A 23,047-nucleotide genomic window follows, 5' to 3' on the forward strand; every position below is an offset into this window, starting at 1 on the left:
AGAGTCAAGGAAAGATACTTGTGAGTGTGGAAGATAGAGCCTTCTCAAGGGGCTGGGCCCAGAATCATGGCATGGGATAAAAAGGACCACAAACCTTATTGCTTTCAGACAAACTAAGATCCATCTCTTTGCCATAGCTTCCACACCACCACCTCCTTCTCTGCATTGGGAAAGAGACAGTACTAGCAGGAACATCCAGGTTTAGGCTACATATTGGAATATAAATTCTGAAAAAGTGCTTAGATCCTAGTGTGATACGACAGATGTCTCTGGGTATATGTGGGAGTAGCTGGGAGACTAGCAAGAAGGTGGGATACAGAAGAGACATTTGCTACCAGTAAGTGCCTGTATTCACAGTAACACCACCTTGACAACATGGACAATACAAGGACACTGAAGGAGTGGAGAAAGTGGCCAAAATCTCTCTGGAGCCTCCAGCCAAGTATGAGGCATGTATTTTTGGACAGATATTTGATAGTTGCCAATAGCGGAAATACAGCTACAACCCTCAGACAAGAAGTGAATGGCAGGCACATCCACCCATCAAGAAAGGGTTGCGGCGAGTATGACCCATTGGGGAAAAAAGCACAATAGGCAGACTTCTACTGACATGTCCGCACTGTTGTCTAAAGACAAACACATAGGTCAGGAAATCTGAAACGTACCGTTGTCCAACGTTCAGTAAGACAGGACAGGAAATATATATGCATGCCTATAATGTACACAGTTAACTATTTAATGGCTGATGCCTCTGTCAGCCACAGCCGCAGAAGGATCAATGTAACAACTTCATACTGAAGTCCCAAGAGTTAGTCTATCACAAACGAGCCTTTAATCTCAGTCTTTGCCAGTTGAGGCAGCAGTAACTTGGGAAAGAAATGAAAGGCTAGACCCAACAAGTATGAGAACAAAATTCTGGCCAGTGGCAAAGGTTTTATCTGTTTGGGGAAAAAAAATCTCGACATCAAATTTTAAATGAAAGTATCACATCAACAAGGCTGCAATAATCACAATCTGTAAAACTTTAAAGAGGCCTGTTCTTTCTGACAACTGCCATATTGGAACAAGAACCAGAGAAATCACAGTACCATTGTCTGTACTTCCAGAACACAGAAGTTTCATTTAGGAATGCAGTGGGTGGATCATCTTTGGGGATATTTGCATCAGTTGGAGACCCACCCAAGCCAAGAGCACAGCTTGGAAGCACAGTACTGTGCTTATATGTCAGTTTAGGGGGAAAAAATTTTCCCCCCTCAACATTAGCATGTTTGAACGTTGTAAGACTAGAAAGAGACTGATTAAAAACATTCCTTAGACATTTCAACAAGCATATTATGAATGCATGTAAATAAATACAATTTAAAATTGCCCTTAGAAAGGAAGTTTGTGGTCCAAGTTTAGATACGAAGCATTCATGGGGAAAAAAGGGGTCTCTGCATCTGCACAGCCAACCTCCAAATAAAAATGCGTGTGTCTTCAGCTCTAAGCCAACTGCGCATGAGCAGCAAATTCCTTTTGAGAACCCAAGAGAGAAAAGCTGGCGTGTGGTCGAGAGGCCTAATTTGCCATACAGAAATCAGTGAGTGTTTCTACTGACTTTAGAGTGAGTAGGATTGGGACCTGATATGTTGAAACCATAGGTCCTATACACAATGCAAGGAAAAATCACGGTTTTGCAATCAGGATATACTCATCTGGTCCCATTATACACAGCTGTGTGGTGTCCATTCAGGAAAACTGTGTGCCACTCCAGTTTGTGTCTACTTCCTTCACTTCACCTAGTCATGTCTGTGTCAGTGCATTCAGGGGAAAGCGTGACCTACTAACATTGCCCAGAGGAGCACCACTACTCTGGGAAGTCCTACTGCACAGAGAGCTGGGAGGAGAGATGACCAGCCAACTTGATTACAAAACCACAGTTGGGGTCCCATCAACTCTGCAAAAATAAAAGCATTACAAGCTGTTTACAGGAAGGCAATTACATGCTGGCCTACACTGCGAGCAAGTGTAGAAACTACAATAACCACCTCCTGGTGTACAGACAAGCCACATGTAGAGCCAATAATTTCACTAGCTAGTTACAAACAACTAGAAGTTAGGTCCCACAAATACAGGGAGCCTAGTTACAACTTTGTTGTCCCCTAACCTGGTTCCAAACACAACTCCAGTTTGCAGGACAGTTGGGAGCAGTCTGGACCTTTACAAAACATGGTTAAAGTCCTAGTCCATACCACAAGGTCACCAAACTCCCTGACATGGTTGCATTTGTAGTGTAGGTTGCATACATGTAGCCTGAGCTTCTCACAATATTGCTGAACACAATCTTAGTGTTTTAAAGAACAGTTTCTCTTTCAAATAATGTCAGGTTTTACTTGTGAATTTATAATACTTTAAAAAAAACAGTCAGCTGCTAGCAGGACTAAGACCTCAGAGATCTACATAGGCAGAAAGTTAATTCCTCCTAACTTGAGATGCTCAAATCCTTCCTGCCCTTTCTTATACCCCAGACCCTGCCCCATCTGCAATTATTTTCAATTACTCCCTAAGACTGTAGGGATCTTGTATGGTTTGTATGAGAGATTCTTAACCAAAAACAAATGGTCTCTGTTCTTAACAACTCCACTCCAGCCCCCATTCATTCAAGACACCAACCTAAGAGGCCCCTTAGCAGCCTCCAGCTAATCTCCTGGTCTTCAATGCAGCTCCTTGCAATTCTTGGTATTTAGTGACTTCCTGGAAAACTCCCCTTCACTGCAGTGTTCATTAAGTTAACAAAAATGCAATCCATGAAACCAACATTAACAATAACTTCACTGGTTTGTTACATTCCTCCCAACTTTCCTCCCTCTGAGTTTGTCCTCAGTCTCTGGGAAGGGTCCCTGTCTTTACAGGACCATATTTTGACACTAAATTACCACATGTAGTTAAAATAAACACATTCTTCCAGACGCATTTGTTTAACGACAATGTGCTCAATACTGTACAGTAACAAACAAAGGCTGCCCTTGCCCGGAAGAGCTTTCAGCCTAGAAGAGACACAGAAGAGGGGCTGCACAGGAAAATCTAGAAGTTGGGATAATTTAGAGCAGGGGTTCTGAAACTGGGGGTTGGGACCCCATAGGGGGTCACAAGCGGTCAGCCTCCACCTCAAACCCCACTTTGCCTCCAGCATTTATAATGGTGTTAAATATATTAAAAATTGGTTTTAATTTATTAGGAGGGGGTCGCACTCAGAGACTTGCTATGTGAAAGGGGTCACCAGTACAAATGTTTGTGAACTACTGACTTAGCTGGTTTTCTTAATTATAAGATCACTTCTTGAGGGCATTGTGAAAGAAATGGAATATATAAGGATTTGAATGAGATGCTAATACTCATCTTGGATAGGAAGGTCTTTCCTTGAACAGGGCAGCATGGAAGATGGGCAAGAGCTTAATCTGAGAAAGAAATGGCAGGATTTGGGTACAGCGATATGCAAAGGAAGGGCAGGGAGAAGTCAAACAATCCCAGACTGACTGGGATGACATTAGTGTCAACAGCCATGGAGAAATGAAGAGAAGAGGCTTTAGTTTAGGAGGCAACAAGCTGTGATTGAACCAGGTAAAACTGGAGACGTCAGTGAGACATAAAGGAGGAAGCATCAGAAACAGGCTGAAACTGGACCAAAGGGAACAGGACAGAAATAGAGAAGAACATTTGAGAGGCATCAGCAGAGAAATTACTGTTGGATCTGTACGAGGATAAGCCCTGCCAAGTATGAAGTATAGAAGGAGAAGAGGAAGGAACCAAGAACTGAATCGTGTGGGACCACCAAAGAAAGCAAGAGGTGCTGAAGAAGCAGTTTGAAGTAGGTGACAATGCCACTAAAAGCAAGGAGGTTGGACAGGATGTTGAGGAGAGAGTGGTCCACAGTATCAGAAGCCTCAGAGAGATTGTAGATCATGAGAGTGGAATACAGACTCGCCAAGGGGGACTTTCAGGACCTTAGCAACAGCAGATTCAGTGGAATAGAGAACCTAGAAGGCAGACTGGACTGGATCCAGGATGGAATTGAGGAGAACCACCCGAAGCACCAGTTTAAGCTCTTTGAGCAAGAGGTGTGGAAGAAGAGGGGAACAGATGGTGGCTGGTGACACAAGCAGCAAGTTTTTGGAAAGGTTTAAATGGTGTGCAGAAAACTACTGCATGTTAGTATTTGGAGGGGAAGAGGCCAAATGACAAGAAGGCAATGGAGGTCAGTAGCCAAGATGTCACACAGAGGGGTTGGAAGAGGAGTTTATTGGAGATTTATATAAAGGTTTTTGAGGACACAAAAGATGTAGAACAATTCAGCATTGAACCTAATCTTGTTGCAGGGCTGGGCTTTCCCTTCTGCTGCTCTGAAAGCAATGCACAATAAAGGGCTGCGGTTATACTAACTACTGGTGTCCAAGACATACCATGCAATCACTTTTTGCATTAAAGAGATGGTTTCACTCCTTTCTGCCGGCAGGAATAGGAACAGGCTGAAAATGGCAGATTCTATTTAAATGCCCCCATCCACAGGATCATTTCTGCTAGAACAGTCTCTTTCCTGGAATCTTATTAAAATGTATTAGCTTCTTACTACCACACATACTGCAGAGATTTCGCTAAGAGCCTGGCAATTTTCTTTTTAGCTGCATGATATGAAGGATTTCGGCATTCAAAATATTTTTTTTTATAGACAGAAGAGTTCCTGGCATGCAGAACTCAGAGGAGTGCATTGGGGAGGGGGCACTCCAGGTCTATAAGGCAATCACTTGCTAAAAAGCCAGCCAAGTGAGCCAGCTCCAAGAGGGATTGCAATATTAAATGGCAATTCTCACTGAGCAGCACCCCAAAGCCAATACCTCCTGCAATATTGTGTTTACTTCATCAGTCAACTCCATCCCTAACTCCTGCAGCTATCTAGTCAGTGAGACTTCAAATATGAAAAGCATTTAATAAAAAAAAAACACCCCACAAAAAAACAAAAACCCCACTATATTTGCCACCAAAATGTTTTCACCCCATTTGCACAAACCCAAACTGAACCATGTCCAAGCCTGCCTGCACAGAGCTGTACTGATATAACTGAAGGTGTTATTTTTATATCAATTCAGTGATGTCTGTACCATTGTGTGGACACTCACGCTTTGAGCAGGGGGTTGGACTAGATGACCTTCTGGGGTCCCTTCCAACCCTGATATTCTATGATTCTATGATCTGTATAAAACTTGTCTTAGTCTACACACTTAAGTTGACAGAAACCAGCTAAAAACACTTTTTCAGCAATAAAACTGTACTCTACACTTACCAATTTAATTATGTTTTTTTAAAAACAAAATTTTTTTTAAAATTAAATTGGCACAAACTTTGTCAAGACACTTGTCTTCAAATAAGCAATTCCCCCCTACAAGAGAGCGGGTCTTTTTTGCAAGGAAGTCATGCTTTGTGAGGAGTGCCCACACACTAAGCAATAACGATCTCAATGAGACTTCTTGAAAGATAGCTTGTCAATTAAAATAGCACGTTCAAAGGACACTGTAGCCTGCAATATGTCAAACCAACTTTCTCCAACTTGTCTTAGTTTGCATATGTTTTTTGATTCAGTATCAAAATGTCACAATCTGACAAGAGCTAGAAAGGAATTGTTCTAATAATCCATGTGCCATGTACACATCAGACTATAATGCACGTGCTATGAACTTCTGACACCCTGCCAAAGATACTCTGTAAGGGCCAGACCCTAAAGTCCTTATCTGGGCAAAAGTCCACTGAAGTCAATGGGATTTCTAGCTATGTAAGGAATGAGCTAATCCCAATGCCCTCTTTACGCAACATGATTTTTTAAAAAATTTTCCAGCGGTATTTGCATTTTGCACCTCTACACAAATTTGAAAAAGTGTGATTGTGTCTTCAATGCCTTCTTTACAGATCACTGGGTTGTGGAAAGGCTGTTTTTATAATCAATTTGTTTTTAATTACTACATCTTAGTCTTAGGTTTTTATCCCAAATAAGTCTGCTTTACACAGCTGCTGTGGTTAACTTGGTACACTGAAAAAGATTTCCACTGCCAGCTTTACTGTTCAATTTTCATGAAGATGTGGCTCCCAAAGAAGCATTTCTCAGCAAACTCCTCTTAGGAGATGTCTCTGCAGAAACAAAATCAGCATATTCATGTCTGAAACAGCAACTAAGTGAAAGCTTTCCTGAACAAACACCCGCCCCACAGAACACACCACACAGCAGCAAGACTTGCAGGCAAATTTTTAAAATGCTGACACCAACATTCAGAAATACTGCTCTGCCGCATTTCAACAGCTGTATATATTAGGGCCGTCAAGTGATTAATTGAGCGATTAAAAAAATCACCATTTATCACGCTGTTAAACAATAATAAAATACCATTTATTTAAATATTTTGGATGTTTTCTACATTTTCAAATATATTGATTTCAATTACAACACAAAATACAAACTGTACAGTGCTCACCTAATATTTTTGATTACAAGTATTTGCACTGTAAAAAAACAAAACACAGTATTTTTCAATTCACCTCAAACAAGTACCGTAATGCAATCTCTTTATCATGAATGTTGAACTTACAAATGTAGAATTATGTATTAAATAACTGCATTCAAAAATTAAACGTAAAATTTTAGAGCCTACAAGCCCACTCATTCCTACTTCTTGTTCAGCTAATCGCTCAGACAAACAAGTTTGTTTACATTTGTAGAAGATAATGCTGCCTGCTTCTTGTTTAGTCACCTGAAAATGAGAAAAGACATTCTCATGGCACTGATGTAGCCAGCATTGCAAGGTATTTATGTGCCAGATGTGCTAAAGATTTATATGTCCCTTCATGCTTCAATCACCATTCCAGGGGACATACATCCATGCTGATGATTGATTCTGCTCGATAACAATCCAAAGCAGTGCAGACTGACACATGCTCATTTTCTTTATCAGAATCCGATGCCACCACCAGAAGGTTGATTTTCTCTTTTGGTGGTTTGGGTTCAGTAGTTTCCGCATCAGTGTTTTGCTCTTTTAAGACTTCTGAAAGCATGTGCCACACCTCGTCTCTCTCAGATTTTGGAAGGCACTTCAGATTCTTAAACCTTGGGTCGAGTGCTGTAGCTATCTTTAGCAATCTCATATTCGTACCTTCTTTGTGTTTTGTCAAATCTGCAGTGAAAGCGTTCTTAAAATGAACAACATGTGCTGGGGTCATCACCCGAGACTGCTATAACATGAAATATATGGCAGAATGCAGGTAAAACAGAGCTGGCGACATACAATTCTTCCCCAAGGAGTTCAGTCACAAATTTAATTAACGCATTTTTTTTTTTTAAACAAGCATCATCAGCATGGAAACATGTCCTCTGGAATGGTGGCTGAAGCAGGAAGGGGAATATGAATGTTTAGCGTATCTGGCACGTAAATACCTTGCAATGCCGGCTACAAAAGTTCCATGCAAATGCCTGTTCTCACTTTCTGGTGACATTGTAAAGAAGAAGAGAGTAGTATTATCTCTCATAAATGTAAACAAACTTCTCTGTCTTAGCGATTGGCTGAACAAGAAGTAGGACTGAGTGGACTTCTAGGTTCTGAAGTTTTACATTGTTTTGTTTGGGAGTGCAGTTACGTAACAAAAAAAAATCTACATTTGTAAGTTGCACATTCACAACAAAGACTGCACTACAATGAGGTGAATTGAAAAATACCATTTCTTTTGTTTACAATAATCAAAAATAATATACTTTGATTTTAATTACAACATAGGTGAAAATATAGAAAAAAATCCGAAATATTTCAATTGGTGTTCTATTGTTTAATCATGATTAATTTTTTTTAGTTAATCGCATGAGTTAACTGCGATTAATCGACAGCCCATATATACAGGTCAAACTCCTTAGAGACAAAAGGAAGCTCCATGGTCCATGCTCAGGCTGGTTACCTAAATCATTAGTCATCTCTAAAAATCTTGGTCCGTGTGTACTATTAAGATTAATTACCCTTTAAAGCTAAAAAAGCTTTTGGCAATACTTGATTCAACTATTTTTAGCATAGTAAAAACAAGAGAATACAACAACAGTGTCAAACACATGCTTAGCGGTGGAACAGTCTGTGACGAAGTGGGAATTTTCTTAATGTTTTACATGAAGGCAGGTGGGAGTGCCTCTAGTTGCCTGTGACCAGACAATAGCCCAAGGGCGGGCAAACTTTTTGGCCTCAGGGCTGCATCGGGTTTCTGAAATTGTATGGAGGGCCAGTTAGGGGAGGCTGTGCCTCCCCAAACACCCAGGAATGATCCAGCCCCCGCCCCCATCTGACCCCCCCGCTTCTCACCCCCTGCCAGCCCCGCAGGGACCCCTACCCCATCCACACCCCCTGCCCTGCTCTTGGTCCCCTGACCACCCCCGGACCCCCTGTCCCTAGCTGCCCCCCTCCTTCCTGACTGCCCTCACTGGGACCGCTGCCCCATCCAACCACCTCTTCTCCCTGACCGCCCCCAGACTCCCCACCCCAACTGCCCCCCACCGCCCTATTCACCTCTCCTTCCTGCCACCCTGGGACCCCTACCCCCATTCAAACCCTGTTCCCCGCCCTCTGACCTCCCCGACCCCATCCATGCCCCTGACCACCCCCTGCACTCCCCTGCCCTCTATCCAACCCCACCCCATGCTCCCTGCCCCCTTACCGTGCTGCCTGGAGCACCACTGGCTGGCAGCCACACAGCACAGAGCACTGGGTCAGGCCGGGCTCTGCAGCTCCGCCGCCAAAGTGTTATGCCGCACCGCGTGGCTGCGGGGGAGGGGGGGACAGCAGGAGAGGGGCCGGGGGCTAGCCTCATGGGCCAGGAGCTCAGGGGCCGGCCAGGATGGTCCCATGGGCCAGACGTGGCCCGCGGGCCATAGTTTGCCCACTTCTGCAATAGCCAGACACTCTGTATCCTGGCAACTGATGACTAGGGCCCTTTGCAAGAGCCAGCAGGCTACAACTGAGTTGAAAAGGGAGGCGTAGGCTAGGTAACCTGTTTGCCCAGGAAAGAGACCAGGGGAACTGGGCGTGACAAAGGGTGGGCCGCTGGAAGCTAGTCAGTCTCCTGGTTTGGGACTTGGGAGAAGGGGGAATCCAGAGCCCTAGACTCTCCCCCTCCCAAGATGGACTTTGCTGAATGTTCCTACTTCCTGTGCTAACATGAACTGTTCTATGCTGTGTTCCAGACAACTAATAAACCCTTCTGCTTTACAATGTTGGCTGAGAGTCACTGCTGACTGCGAAGAAGCGGGTGCTACCCCTCTCTTGACAGAAATGCTATAGTATCTTTAATGACCTGAAGTTATCTGAACCTTTTTTATGTTGTACCAACTATTCCTTAGTACTACTCAAAGGGAAGAGCATGCCCTATGAATTAGTAACACCACTTCTTGCAGAATCTTGCCCTTTCCTTAGAGGCCCCAAATCCATATTCTGACCAGACCCAGCTTTGATTAGCTTTTAAGATCACTCCTTAATATATCATCAAAAACATGGCAACGGGGCAGGTCTAAAGCGCATGGCTGTACGCACCCACTCTGAGTTGCAACATTACCGAAAATATTTGTTCACAAGAGTTTCTTCACTGAAGTGAGATTATCATCAAATTCCAACAAATTACCATGGAAGGTTGAGTAAAGGCATCTTGGCTTATTAAAATGTCCTGTCATTGCCATCCAATTCTTCTCACATTTTGGGCAACAGTAGGGCGACTGTGAATAGGTTCCCAGAGCAGCACTAGCTTTTTTTTTTTTTTTTTTTTTTACCATTTAGAGGAGGGGCAGGCAACCTGCGGCACGCGAGCTGATTTTCAGTGGCACTCACACTGCCCGGGGCTCCTCATTTTAATTTAATTTTAAATGAAGCTTCTTAAACATTTTAAAAACCTTATTTACTTTACAGACAACAATAGTTTAGTTATATATTACAGATTTATAGAAAGAGACCTTCTAAAAACGTTAAAATGTATTACTGATATGCGAAACCTTAAATTAGAGTGAATAAATGAAGACTCGGCACACCACTTCTGAAAGGTTGCCGACCTGATTTAGAGAAAAGTACAGTGACAATGAACAAACTGCAAAGGCAAAATATGCTCCAGTTTAGGCCATTTTGCCACTGGAAAGGCTATTTCCCATGCAAACTCTAGACCTTGATCCCCTATGCAAAACCACCCTCCCCCTCTCCTAACACTTCCTCCAAAACCCACTTTTACCAATCCCTCCAACAGCAACCCATGCTTACATCAGATATCTGGGGGAAAAAAAGGGGGGGGGGTAGCAGTGTGATGCACAGACACTCTTCCACTTTCCCTTGGTGGTGACCATCTGCCCACCTGTTGTGCCACATGCATACTTCAGAACAAACTCCTTTAGTTCTGAAAACTGCCGGCCTTTATTTTCTCTAACACTATGATGCTATACTCAGGTACTAAATAGAATAATCTACATTAAGCATGAATGAGATCAGATCCTCCGTACACACTCCCTTAGCTCTATTACAATAAGAAATATTCCCCTTTTTAATTCATTCATTCTTCTTCCACCCATCAGAATTCCTTAACTGCAATATGGTCCTTCAACTCATTTTCAGAAACATGCCTCTCCGGAGATCTACACACACACACACACACACACAACTAGGGATCTATGAGGAGATTTAACTATTAACAGGGACACACAAACCTGAACACAGAACTTGGCAGGGAAGCGAAGGATGAGAGGAACTGTTATTCACATAGTGCTAGATGTGACTAAAAAGGCTTTTCAACCTTCCAAGACCCTATTTAAGATTGTTACTTCTCTAGCAACTCCTTATGCCCTCATTAATGCCCAAGGTGGTATGAGGTTGGCTCCCTGCCCATCCATTGTGAGCAGTGATGGAATCCACTGTTGCGAGAGGAAAATGGGGAGTTCAGTCCTTGAGGGGAGGAAGTGATTTTTAAGTAGTTTGTTTTAAGATGGTTTTAAGATGAACACTTCCACCTCCCACCTTTAACTCACCCTGGAGTAACACCAAAAAGAGTCTATGCTGCATTTCTTTAAACTGTCACTCCCTCCCACTTGGAAGGAAATTGGGAGGATAATTTGAGCTCATCTGTTTGGCCACAAGGATCACCCCCTCTCTGTACCCTAAGGAAAACCTTCACCCTAACAAATTAACCAATCGCACATACAGATATAATTCCCTGGGCTCCCCACCTCCTGCAAGTGGGGAACTGCATCTTTATTCAATGATGCTGGAAAGAGTGCTGAAGGGAGTCCCTGTCTACAACAGCATACAGACTTGAGACAAGCCCTTTCACAAGTTTCTACCGGAACCATGCCCGCTTTTCAAGCATTCATCAAGTTGCCAGTGATTACAAAACTTCTGCCTGCCCTTCAGCACTCTGGGGTTTCTCTGGGCTTTGCCAGTGTGAATACGCTGAGGTAAGCTAGGTCCCACTCCTGCATTCCTTGATTTCTCTAGTCATTGTGCTATTGATTACTCTCTTGCAAAAGGGAAGCAGGGTAGTTTACATTTTTCAACCTTCATCTGCTTTTTGTTCTTTCCATGTTAAGTAGCCCATTACACTTTTAATTCACTTCCTTCTGAAGTGCATCATCAGTACAGTAGAACCCCGTTTATCTGAGTCTCCATTATCCATCTTAACTGAACCAAGTGCCGCCCCCGGGGCTGACAGCCCAAGCCCCGCCCATTCTCCTGACTACCCAATTTTTTGATAATCCTCCAATCCTAATCAGATCAGATAAATGGGGTCCACTGTGCTTAGAACTCCCACAAGGCTTTTCATCAGTAGATTTCAAAGTGCTATTCGTGGATAAGTAAACATTACCACTCCCACTTTAAAGACAATGAATCCAAAGCTCAGAGAGGTGAAGGCCAACACTTGCAAATATGAGTGCCCAAACCTAAACACCTTAATCCATATTCAGACACTTTAAAGTTCCTTGATTTTCAGAGCTACTGAGCACCCACAGTTGCAACTGAAGTCAATGCAAGCTGTAGGTTCTCAGCACCTCAGAAAAATCAGCCCCTTTATTCAGGTGCCTAAATGGGGATGTTTCTGTACCTAACTTTCAAGCATTCAAGTTTTAAGTTAGTTACTTGCCCAAAATCAGGAGAGAAGATGGGAACAGAAGGCAAGTTTCCCCAATTCCAAAACCCGTGGGGCTCACTGTATTACGACAGCTGCCCAGAAACTTTGCCATGTCCCCTTAACGTTCTCTGCCAATACTACTATGTTTGGCTTTTGATTCCTGTCACATTGCACTCCCAGTCAGTATGCACCAGTGACGCTAATGATCCAAACCAGAGGATCAAATTCGGTGATGAATCCTGGCCACTGCCACCTGAGGCACGTTGCGCTTATGCTAAGAAGAGAAGCCCTGCAACATCAGTCTCCTTTCCCGTCTATAAGTAGCCATGCCCAACACAGCCAAACAGCCCGGGGACTCACAAAACAAGTCTAGGATTTACAACACACAATGTGATTGCAGGAAGATAATGTCTTGAAAATTCAATAAGTTATTAAATAAGGTCAATATAAGGGCAGTATTTATCTTAAATTTCATGCTTCACCTTTCATTTTGCTATGCACACTGCACAGAGTTACACAGCATAAAATCCCAGAGCAAAAAGGTTCTTCCCTCTTCTGTTCTTTCAAGGCATAGGAGTGGGATTGTGTAGGACCTTTCCTTTCCTTAACAACAATGATGCGCTCATTGAGGGAAGCTTTATTGAATAGGGAGTTGTAGAGAGTGGCAGACCATCATGCTTGGTCTCAGTCTGATCTTCATGGAAAGGAGTTTTACTGCCTAGAACGCCATTTTAAGTTTCTGATAGACATAACCTGGGCCTGTCAAGTTGCATCTTTCCTGTGGAGTATAGCCATTTTGAAGGATTGAAAGTAAAGGGGTCTCTGACCTAGCTAGTTCCCAGTCCATTAAGTGCCTTGTATTTTAGGACAAAGATTTTGAATTCTGTTTTGAAGCAAATGGAGTTCTTAAAGAACAGCTATAACACACCTGCATTGTGAATTGTTAATGAAGCAAGATGCCAAATACTATATCAGCCTAAGTCTTTTTAGTAGGAGTTGTGTCCATCTGCAGTCATAGTGAATTACAACAGGATAACCAGAAGGGGATGAAAGGATGAATCATTTGTACAAATTGCTACAATTTCCTTACCACAAAACGAAAGCTTTTTCTTGAAAATAAAAATAAAATTCACCGCTGCTTCACTTCTCTTTTTTAAAGATTTTTTAGTAGCAAAAGCACAATATACTATGAGGTTTAAACTTCAAACTTCATCACCAACTCAATTAAAAGCCTAGGAAAAAAGTAACGGTTTGAGATTCAGCTAAATCCCAGTGGTTTCAGAAATTTTATAGCCTTGCAAAATACTACTAGCCCAGCCAACCACACAGGGCAGGAAAGTTTTGCTTTTTTTTTGAGGGGTGGGGTGGAAGGTGATTAAGATCTATGGAGCTTTTTCCAGTCATGGTAAACAGTAAGTACGCAGATTTTGTGTTTAGGTTGGCAAGTTTTGCAAGGCAGCACTCAACTGATTTTTTTTAAAAAACACAGAGCACCACTGAATAAGTCAAGTATTCCAACTATAATTACCCAGCCACCTAATTATTTCATTCCAACCTGTAATAATTTCAGTGGTCATCATGCATAAACTGATTATACCAAGTAACTGAACATTTTTCCTGTCTCAACATAGTATCCAGTGACGGCAAACACCAAAAGGAATCACAAGGCCTTATTGTTCAGCTGCTGTGCTTCTTTGTGTCTTGCTATTAACAGATGTCTAGAGTCACCCTTACACAACGAAAGCTATGCAATTCTGATATTGCATTGAGATTCTTTACGGATTAAAACATTTTGGAAATGAAAATCTGAAATTTTTACTTCCTCCGGCACAGTCAATTTCCGGGTATGCCTTGGCCAGCAGCTTCTGCTGTAATCTATTTAACTGAACTAAAAGTGAAATGTCTCTCCCTGCCCAATCACACTAACTTCAGGCCATGAATTCCCTTCCAAATGCACTAGCCAAAAATATAACCTGTCCCATCACCAAAAAGCCTTTGAAAAAAATGTCAAAAAGTAAAGTGACTGAATGGGATTATTAAGCATCATAAATATTAGTAGTCAGTCATTTTAACTTCACATGATATCTACTATTTGTACTGAGGTACCATCTACAGGCCACAAGACATCAGAGATGGGGTGCTACTAAAACACAATTTATAATCTAAACGACAAAAAAAAAACAGGTAAGGGAAGTATGGGACAAGAAAGCTACATTTAGGCAAAATGCCCGCCATCATCATGATGAATTGTCATGTTACCTCCACATTCCCTCCCCCCCCTCACAAACATTAACTACATTTTCCTTTTAATTCACGCAAACATACACATTTGTAGCCAGTACTGAAAATTTTGGTTACATTTTATCCTCTGGCAAACCTCTATACACAAACCGTGCTTCAGTTTCTACAGCTGGCACACCTCAAAGAGAAACTGAACTATTTTTAGCCATTTTATCTAGTTTGTCCTATCATCTACTTTTTATTCTGAGCGAGAGAAGGCACAATAATCCCAAGCCTATTCCACCAATAAAACACTTTAAATCAGCAACTTCAGTTAGCTAAGGTACTCTTTATTTTCTGCTTTAAATTGTTGGACATTGTTCATTGTTAAATAATTACAGTGTCGTCCTCCCCACTTTCCCAGATACAGCTGTATTTTGGGCAATGAAGTAGTTGCCATGTGTATAGCTGAACAAGAGTTTTAGGATAAAAGATGCTGAATACTTTCCTATCCTAAAGTAATCACAGTTCTCATCCTGGTTGCTACCTGTCAATGTAACATCACCAATTTCCTTCACTAAATATATTACTGTGAAGTACATTACCTTCCTTCCTTACCAGACAGGGTTGCCAGCTGTCTGATTTTCTTTTAGAACGCCCGGAAGAAAAAGGGACCCTAGCAGCTCAGGCCGTTAAAAGTCCAGCTGGCAGCAGAGCAGGACTAAGGCAGGCTCCCTGCCTTGACTCTTCGTGGCTCCCAGAAGAAGCAGCATGTCCCCCGTCCAGCACCTAAGCATAGGGGCAGCAAGGGGGCTCCATGCGCTGCCCCTGCCTTAAGCGCCAGCTCCCACTGGCCGGGAACCATGGCCAATGGAAGCTGCAAGATTGGCGCCTGCAGACGGGGCAGCATGTAGAGCTGCCTGGCTGTGCCTCCATGTAGGAGCCAGAGGGAGGACATGCTGTTGCTTCTAGGAGCCATGCAGAGCCAAACTCCTCATCCTTGGCCCTACCCCAGAGCCCACACGCCATGCCCCAACCACTGCCCCAGCCCAGAGCACCTTCCTACACCCCAGAGCCTGCACCCCCAGCCAGAGCCCTCACCCCCCCACACACATTAACCCTCTGTCCCACCCCAAGCCCCTCATCCCCAGCCCCACCCCAACCCCCTGAGCCAGCCCGGTGAAAATGAGTGAGTGAGCGGGGGCGGGGCCTGGGCCTCAGAGAAGGGGAGGGGTAAAGGTGTTCAGTTTTGTGCGAGTATAAAGTTGGCAACCCTATTACCAGATGGCAAAAAGTGTCAGATCTGTTACACAAAGCACCCTGGTCTATCCTCTGATTTCTTCAACGTAGACAACAGCAATCTCAAACTGGCTAGGGAAAAAAAACAAACAGCTCTCCTTTTATTCTTATCATATATTAGTCCAATTCTCTGTCTACTTATCCTGTCACATTAAGCATCAAAACTCCAAGCACAGTTATATACTAGTTTGAAGTTTTCACTAAAGTTAAAAGTTCCCAAAAATTGAAAATTTCATTCCAGTCAAATACTGAGCATGTAGTTTGTTTTAAAGACTGCCAAAAGGCCCTGCATAGAGGGCACCCCACAGAAACACTGATTTTACTGAATAACCCAGGCTAAGTGGGTGGTACGAGCTAGGTAGCACTTTTAGGTCCATATAATTAAGCAAGCAGACAGCACAGGGAATATATTAAGGAATACACAGCTTTTCCTTTCCATCTCACTGATCTAAAGCCAGACTAAGTAAATAAGGAGCAGGAGTTGGCCCAACAGCTGAACAGTTACATGTGATATTTACTAGTTCTGATTTTTCTGTTTTAATTAATAAGATACATCCAATTCCACATCCAGCCACCTAAACACAGGAAGAACAGGTTGGTTTTACTGTACACCTGAAAGATCAACAAATTCCAGCTCTGACAGATCAATGCAGAAGTACATTCCAGAATCTAGGGCCCTTCACTGAGAATATCCATCCAAACCCAACACTTTGATCTGCAGACTTCGCTCCAGAGCTCAACTGTCACTGCAGCATACAGCAATAGAAGCATCACACTAATAGCCGAGACCCAAGTCATCAGACCTTAGAGATCAAAGTCAGTGCCTTGAATAGCCCCCTGAAGCAAGTACAGATGACCAAAAAGATGGTGTAATATGTTCCTTTCAGCTGTCAGCTTGCCAACCTGCCTGTATGCTGCACCACTGGAAAATTTTGAGTGATTTTCAACTGTAGCTCCTTGCAAAGTGTACTGCATTAACCCAGTCTGAAGGTCACAAAAGCAGAGTAGTAAGGTCTAGAAGACCTGAGAGAAACAGCCACAATCATCTAGCCAGAGACAGATGGAAAGATACACTTTTAAATGCTAATGCCATCAAAGATGCCAGCAGCAAATGGGGATTTAAAAAAAAAAACCCCACGCACCTATTCTCCCAAAACAGAAACCCCTAGGACACAAAGTAGACAGACTTCTTCAGTAACAAGGACAGAAATCATCCTCAGTGCACCCCAAAAAAATCTTCCCACACCCCATCATCTTAGACACATCCAGTTAAGCTTCTTTTAACTAAATTTCAGAGTAGCAGCCGTGTTAGTCTGTATCCGCAAAAAGAAAAGGAGTACTTGTGGCACCTTAGAGACTAACAAATTTATTTGAGCATAAGCTTTCGTGAGCTACAGCTCATGCACCCGATGAAGTGAGCTGTAGCTCACGAAAGCTTATGCTCAAATAAATTTGTTAGTCTCTAAGGTGCCACAAGTACTTTTCTTTTAACGAAATTTAACTACATCCTTGTAGGGAAAAAATACCAAAGAAACCCACCACTCTAGCATTTAACTTCAAAAAGGGGAACTATACAAAAACGAGGCTGCTAATTATACAGACATTAAAAGGAACAGTCACAAGAGCGAAATGCTTGCAAGCTGAACAGAAACTTTTTAAAAACCACCATAATAGAGGCTCAAACTATACATACACTTCAAATTAAAAAAGAACAGCACAAGGACCAAAATAATGCCACCATGGCTAAACAGAGTAGAAGAGACTGTTAGAGACAAAAAACATATCTTTTAAAAACTGGAAGTCAAATCCTACTGAAGAAAACAGAAACGAACATAAATTGTGACAAGTGTATAAGTATAATTAGGCAGACCAAAAAATAATTTGAAGATCAACTCGCAAAAGAATATATATATTTTTTTATGTACACCAAAGCAGGAAGCATGCCAAACAATCAGTGGGGTCACTGGACAATCAAAGTGCTAAAGGCACACTCAAGGAAGACAAGGCCATTGGGGAGAAGCTAAATGAATTCTTTGCTTCGCTCTTCACTGCAGAGGAAGATTCCCACTTGTGAGCCTTTATTTTTAGATGACAAATCTGAGGAACTGTCCCACACTGAGATCTAAATAGAGGAGATTTGGGGGAAATTGATAAATTAACATTAATAAGTCACCAGAACCAGATGGCATTCACCCAAGAGCCCTGAAGGAACTCAAATATGACACAGAACAGCTAACTGGTATGTAACCTATCACCTAAATCAGCCTCAGTACCAGATGACTGGAGAGTAGATAATGTAATGCTGATTTTTAAAAAGGCTCCAGAGGCAATCCTGGCAACTGCAGGCCAGTAAACCTAACTTCAGTACCAGGCAAGTTGGTTGAAACTAGAGTAAAGCACAAAATTATCAGACACATAGATGAACATGATATGTTGGGGAAAGAGTCAACAGAGCTTTTAAAAAAAAGAAATCAGACCGCACCAATCCATCACAATTCTTTGAGGGGTTCAACAAACTTGGACACAGGTGATCTAGTGGATACAGTGTATCTGGATTTTCAGAAAGCCTTTGACAAGATCCCCCACCAAACACTCCTAAGCAAAACAGGCAGTCATGGGATGAGAGTATCTTCCCTCTTATGGATTGGTAACTAATTAAAAGATAGGAAACAAAGCTCAGAAATAAACGGTCAGTTTTCACATTGGAGAGATGTAGACAGTAAGGTCCCTCAAGGATTTGTACTGGGACTAGTGACGTTCAACAGATTCATAAATGAGCAAGAAATAGGAGTAAAAAGTGAGATGGCAAAGTTTGCAGATGATACAAAATTACTCCAAAGCAGACTGTGAAGAGTTCAAAGGGATCTCACAACTGGGTGATTGAGCAAGAAAATGGCAGATGAAATTCAGTGTTGATAAATGCAAAGTAATGTCTATTGAAAAGCATAATCCCAACTATACATACAAAATTATGTGGTACAGTATAAATTAGCTGTAACCACTCAAGAAAGATCTTGGAATCATCATGGATAGTTCTGTGAAAACATCTGCTCAATGTGCATCAGCGGTCAAAAAAAGCTAACAAAGTGTTAGGAATTATTAGGAAAGGGATAGAAACTAAGAGAAAATATAATGCCACTATATAAATCCATAGTACATCCACACCTTGAATACTGAGTGCAATTCTGGTCCCACCATCTTAAAGAAATATATATTTGAATTGGGAAAAGTACAGAGAAGGGAAACAAAAGTGATTAGGGACTGTTCAGCTTAGAAAAAACAACTAAGGGAGGGCATGACAGAGGTCTATAAAATCAAGAATGGTGTGGAGAAAGTGAGTAAGGAAGTGTAACACATAAGCTAGGGACCACGCAATTAAATTAATAAGCAGCAGTTTTAAAACAAAGAAAAGGAAGTACTTCTTCACACAAAGCACAGTCAACTTCCATAACTCATTGCCAGGGGATGGTGTGAAGGCCAAAAGTACAACTGGGTTCAAAAAAAGAATTAGGTAAATTCCTAGAGAATAGTCCCCACGATGGCTTTTAGCCAAGATGGTCAGGGACACAACCCCATGAAGGACTCTGGCTGTCTTTAAACCTCTGACTGCCTGAAGCTGGGACTGGAGGGCAGGGGATGGATCACCTGGTAATAGCCCTGTTTTGTTGATTCCCTTTGAAGCACCTGCCCCTGGCCACCCTGTTAGGGCAGGACACTGGGCTAGATGGACCATTGGTCTGACCAGGTGGGCCGTTCTGAGGCTCTGCCAGCTCTCTCCTCCCCAGCCAGCCCTAGGAAAGCAGATAGCCTGCAGCTCACCTAGCTCCCGCTGTCAGGGCTGGGCAGCCTCAGGCACATGGCCAACGTGAGCGTGACAGGAGAACCAGGTGGCTCCCCGGAGCCGCAGTGAGGACCCGTGCGGCCCTCCCTGCCCCGGAGCCTAGGAGGCTGGAAGCCCCTCCGCTCGTACCAGGGCCCGCGGGGCACCCAGCGCCTCAGGCCACGTCCCATCTGCGCCTCCACACCGGGCCCCGGAATCTCCGCAAGGCCGAGTCCCGCTCAGGCCAAGGAGCAGGGCTGTCCTGCCGCCCCGCGCGGTCCCCACGGAGCCAGGCGGCCAGCCAGCGCCCGGCGGGTCCGAGCGGCAGCGCTCGCTGTGGAGCCCGCGGGCGGGCGGCCAAGCCGGGAGGGGCGCGTCCCGTTCGCCTGATTACGGCGCAGGGAGCCCCAAGCCGGGCCAGGCTCCGCGCCGCACGCTGGCCCCTGGCCACCCCAGGCAGGGACCGGCCCCAGCTCCACGCCTCCCCTCGGGCGGCCGAGCTAAGGCGCCCGCGCCCGCCGTGGAGCCCCGGCCCAGCAGCCCCTCCGCGCCCGGCTTCCGCGGCCCCACACCTGGGTCTCGGCCTCGAGCAGGCCCCGCACGTATCCGTTCCGCAGCGCCCCATGTCCCATCAGGCTGCAGCCGTTGGCGCGGGAGTGGGAGCCCGGCTCCCCAAGGCCCTGCTCCGGCCGCTCCATCCTGCCGCCTTCGTCCGGCCGCTTGGGGTCTCCCACCACCCCCCCACTCCCCGGGCCGCGAAAGCCCAGCCCGACCTGACTGCCAATCACACGTGTTCGCGTCACCCGGGGGCGGGGCCAGCGCTCAAATACATCTGCGCTTGCGTGAGACAAGGGGCCGAGGGAGAGGGGGCGTGGCCAAAGGGAGCACGGCCCAAGGACAAGACCGTGTAGTAAGGGGGGGCGGGAAGCAGGGAAGAGGGCCGGGCCATCGAAAGGCCATATCCTATCACAGGGCAAAAAAATCCAGGCCAGGCGAGGCCCAGGGGACGAGCTGACCAATTTCCCGGCATAGAACCACAGACGGCGAAGGGAAGAGCATGAGCTATCCAATCGCAGGACAGAGCCTCGGGGGTGGGCGGGATCTAAAGGTAGGCGCTGGCCAATGACAGGATAGAAGAGCCGGTCTGGGGGTGGGCTCTAGCCAGTGACGGGATGGGTGGGTTCGATGCAGGACAGTCGCGTAGAGCCCTGTGTAGTGCTGTGCCTGGACCTCTGGTCTGTCCCTGTCTGGGGCCCCTCGTGGCCGGCCCCTGTGTGACTCCACCGCTGGCTCCTGTGTGAGCTTGATGGAGAAATTACTGGGTAAAATTCTCTGGCCTGTGTTGTGCAGGGGTCAGAGTAAGATGAGCCTAATGGTCCTTTCCGACCTTAAAAGCTTTGAATTCTTTAGGGGGACTGGGGCTTATTCTGCAGGAGGTATAACTCAGCCCCCACCCAGCTGGAGGAAGGACCCAGTGTTTGAGAACCCCTGCAAGCAGCAACCCAGCAGAAATTGTCAGTGGGAATTAAAATTGTACATAAAGTTATGCATGTGCTTAAATTCTTTGCTGAATTGGTGCCCATATCAGGCATGAATGATAACTTGTTGAAACCTGGCTGTAGATGTGTTTGAAAACAGTTTCAAACTTGGTTACAAGCTCTAGCATAAACAAGACCTTGTAGTTGAAGGTAGGATATATATATATATATATATATATATATATGGCAAATTAAAGAGTACAGAAATATGGTATCTATTCTGCGAATAAATCTAATCATCCAATTAGAAGTTGGGTCACCAAGCCTCACATAGGAATTACTCCATGGAAAAGGTGATACGCAAAAAGTCAGAATTTGTGCTCACCCTTCACTGCTTGATGCACAATGAAAACATGGAAAGGGGTGTCCAAAGTTTGGGAAGTGTCTTTTGGGGGGGTTTTATTTGTTTGATTTTACATTAGGGTTTGACTTTTGAGTTTTTGCTGGAGGACACACTGAAGAATGCGTGGGAAAAGGATGTCTTACCAGGCTAAAATCTGAGCTGTAACTTTCATGTCCTTAGTTGAGAGAGGAAGGGACATGCTATTTAAAAATGTTTAGGTCAGATTCTGCTTTCAGTCACAGTGGTATAAATCTAGAGTAACTCCATGGAAGGCAATCAAGTTATTCCAAGTTTACACAAAGGAATTGAGATCAGAATCTCTCCTTGGTATCTCCCTGCACTTATCCTTATTGAACCTCATCAGATTTCTTTTGGCCCAATCCTCCAATTTGTCTAGGTCCCTCTGTATCCTATCCCTGCCCTCCAGCGTATCTACCACTCCTCCCAGTTTAGTATCATCCGCAAATTTGCTGAGAGTGCAATCCACACCATCCTCCAGATCGTTTATGAAGATATTGAACAAAACCGGCCTTAGGACCGACCCCTGGGGCACTCCACTTGACACCGGCTGCCAACTAGACATGGAGCCATTGATCACTACCCGTTGAGCCCGACAATCTAGCCAACTTTCTACCCACCTTATAGTGCATTCATCCAGCCCATACTTCTTTAACTTGCTGACAAGAATACTGTGGGAGACCGTGTCAAAAGCTTTGCTAAAGTCAAGAAACAATACATCCACTGCTTTCCCTTCATCCACAGAACCAGTAATCTCATCATAGAAGGCGATTAGATTAGTCAGGCATGACCTTCCCTTGGTGAATCCATGCTGACTGTTCCTGATCACTGTCCTCTCATGTAAGTGCTTCAGGATTGATTCTTTGAGGACCTGCTCCATGATTTTTCCGGGGACTGAGGTGAGGCTGACTGACCTGTAGTTTTCAGGATCCTCCTTCTTCCCTTTTTTAAAGATTGGCACTATATTAGCCTTTTTCCAGTCATCCGGGACTTCCCCTGTTCGCCACGAGTTTTCAAAGATAATGGCCAATGGCTCTGCAATCACAGCCGCCAATTCCTTTAGCACTCTCGGATGCAACTCGTCCGGCCCCATGGACTTGTGCACGTCCAGCTTTTCTAAATAGTCCCTAACCACCTCTTTCTCCACAGAGGGCTGGCCACCTACTCCCCATGCTGTGACGCCCAGCGCAGCAGTCTGGGAGCTGACCTTGTTAGTGAAGACAGATGCAAAAAAAGCATTGAGTACATTAGCTTTTTCCACATCCTCTGTCACTAGGTTGCCTCCCTCATTCATTAAGGGGCCCACACTTTCCTTGGCTTTCTTCTTCCTTTTTCTCCATACTGTGACATTAATAATAATTAATTTAATTCATGTATTTATTTGCAATACCATAGTGCCTAGAAGCCCCACTCATGGACCAGGCCCCTTTATAGGTGTTGTACAAATACAGAACAAAAGTTTAATTCAAACTCCTGACAAACAATTGGGGTGTGGGGGGGACTCCCTCTGTGAAAGAGCCAACATTTTCAGCCCTCCAGGGTGGACTGGGAAAGCTACAGATCTAGTTTTAGCCTATATGTGATGTTGCGATCCCATGCCATTTCTCCAGTGTGTATCCTAAGCAGATAGGGAACTGGGGCCTTTAGACTAGATATTTCTGG

At 44.2% G+C, this 23,047-nt stretch overlaps 1 protein-coding gene across 2 annotated transcripts in view; it reads right to left on the minus strand.

Annotated features, from left to right (window-relative positions):
* The window catches only part of SPTLC2 (serine palmitoyltransferase long chain base subunit 2), a 113,579-nt gene extending 93,306 nt beyond the window's left edge, over nt 1–20,273 (minus strand). The window contains exon 1 of one of the 2 annotated variants that reach the window (XM_073349295.2): nt 20,059–20,273. In XM_073349295.2, coding sequence (XP_073205396.2) covers nt 20,059–20,184 — 126 coding nt within the window. In that variant the 5' untranslated portion in view covers nt 20,185–20,273. Of the gene's footprint in view, nt 1–19,485; nt 19,771–20,058 lie in introns of those variants that run through there. The other variant, XM_073349296.2, reaches the window with a different exon arrangement.
* Between the last annotated feature and the right edge of the window lie 2,774 nt (nt 20,274–23,047).

Source organism: Lepidochelys kempii, chromosome 6, assembly GCF_965140285.1.
Source record: "Lepidochelys kempii isolate rLepKem1 chromosome 6, rLepKem1.hap1, whole genome shotgun sequence".
Taxonomy (NCBI): domain Eukaryota; kingdom Metazoa; phylum Chordata; order Testudines; family Cheloniidae; genus Lepidochelys; species Lepidochelys kempii.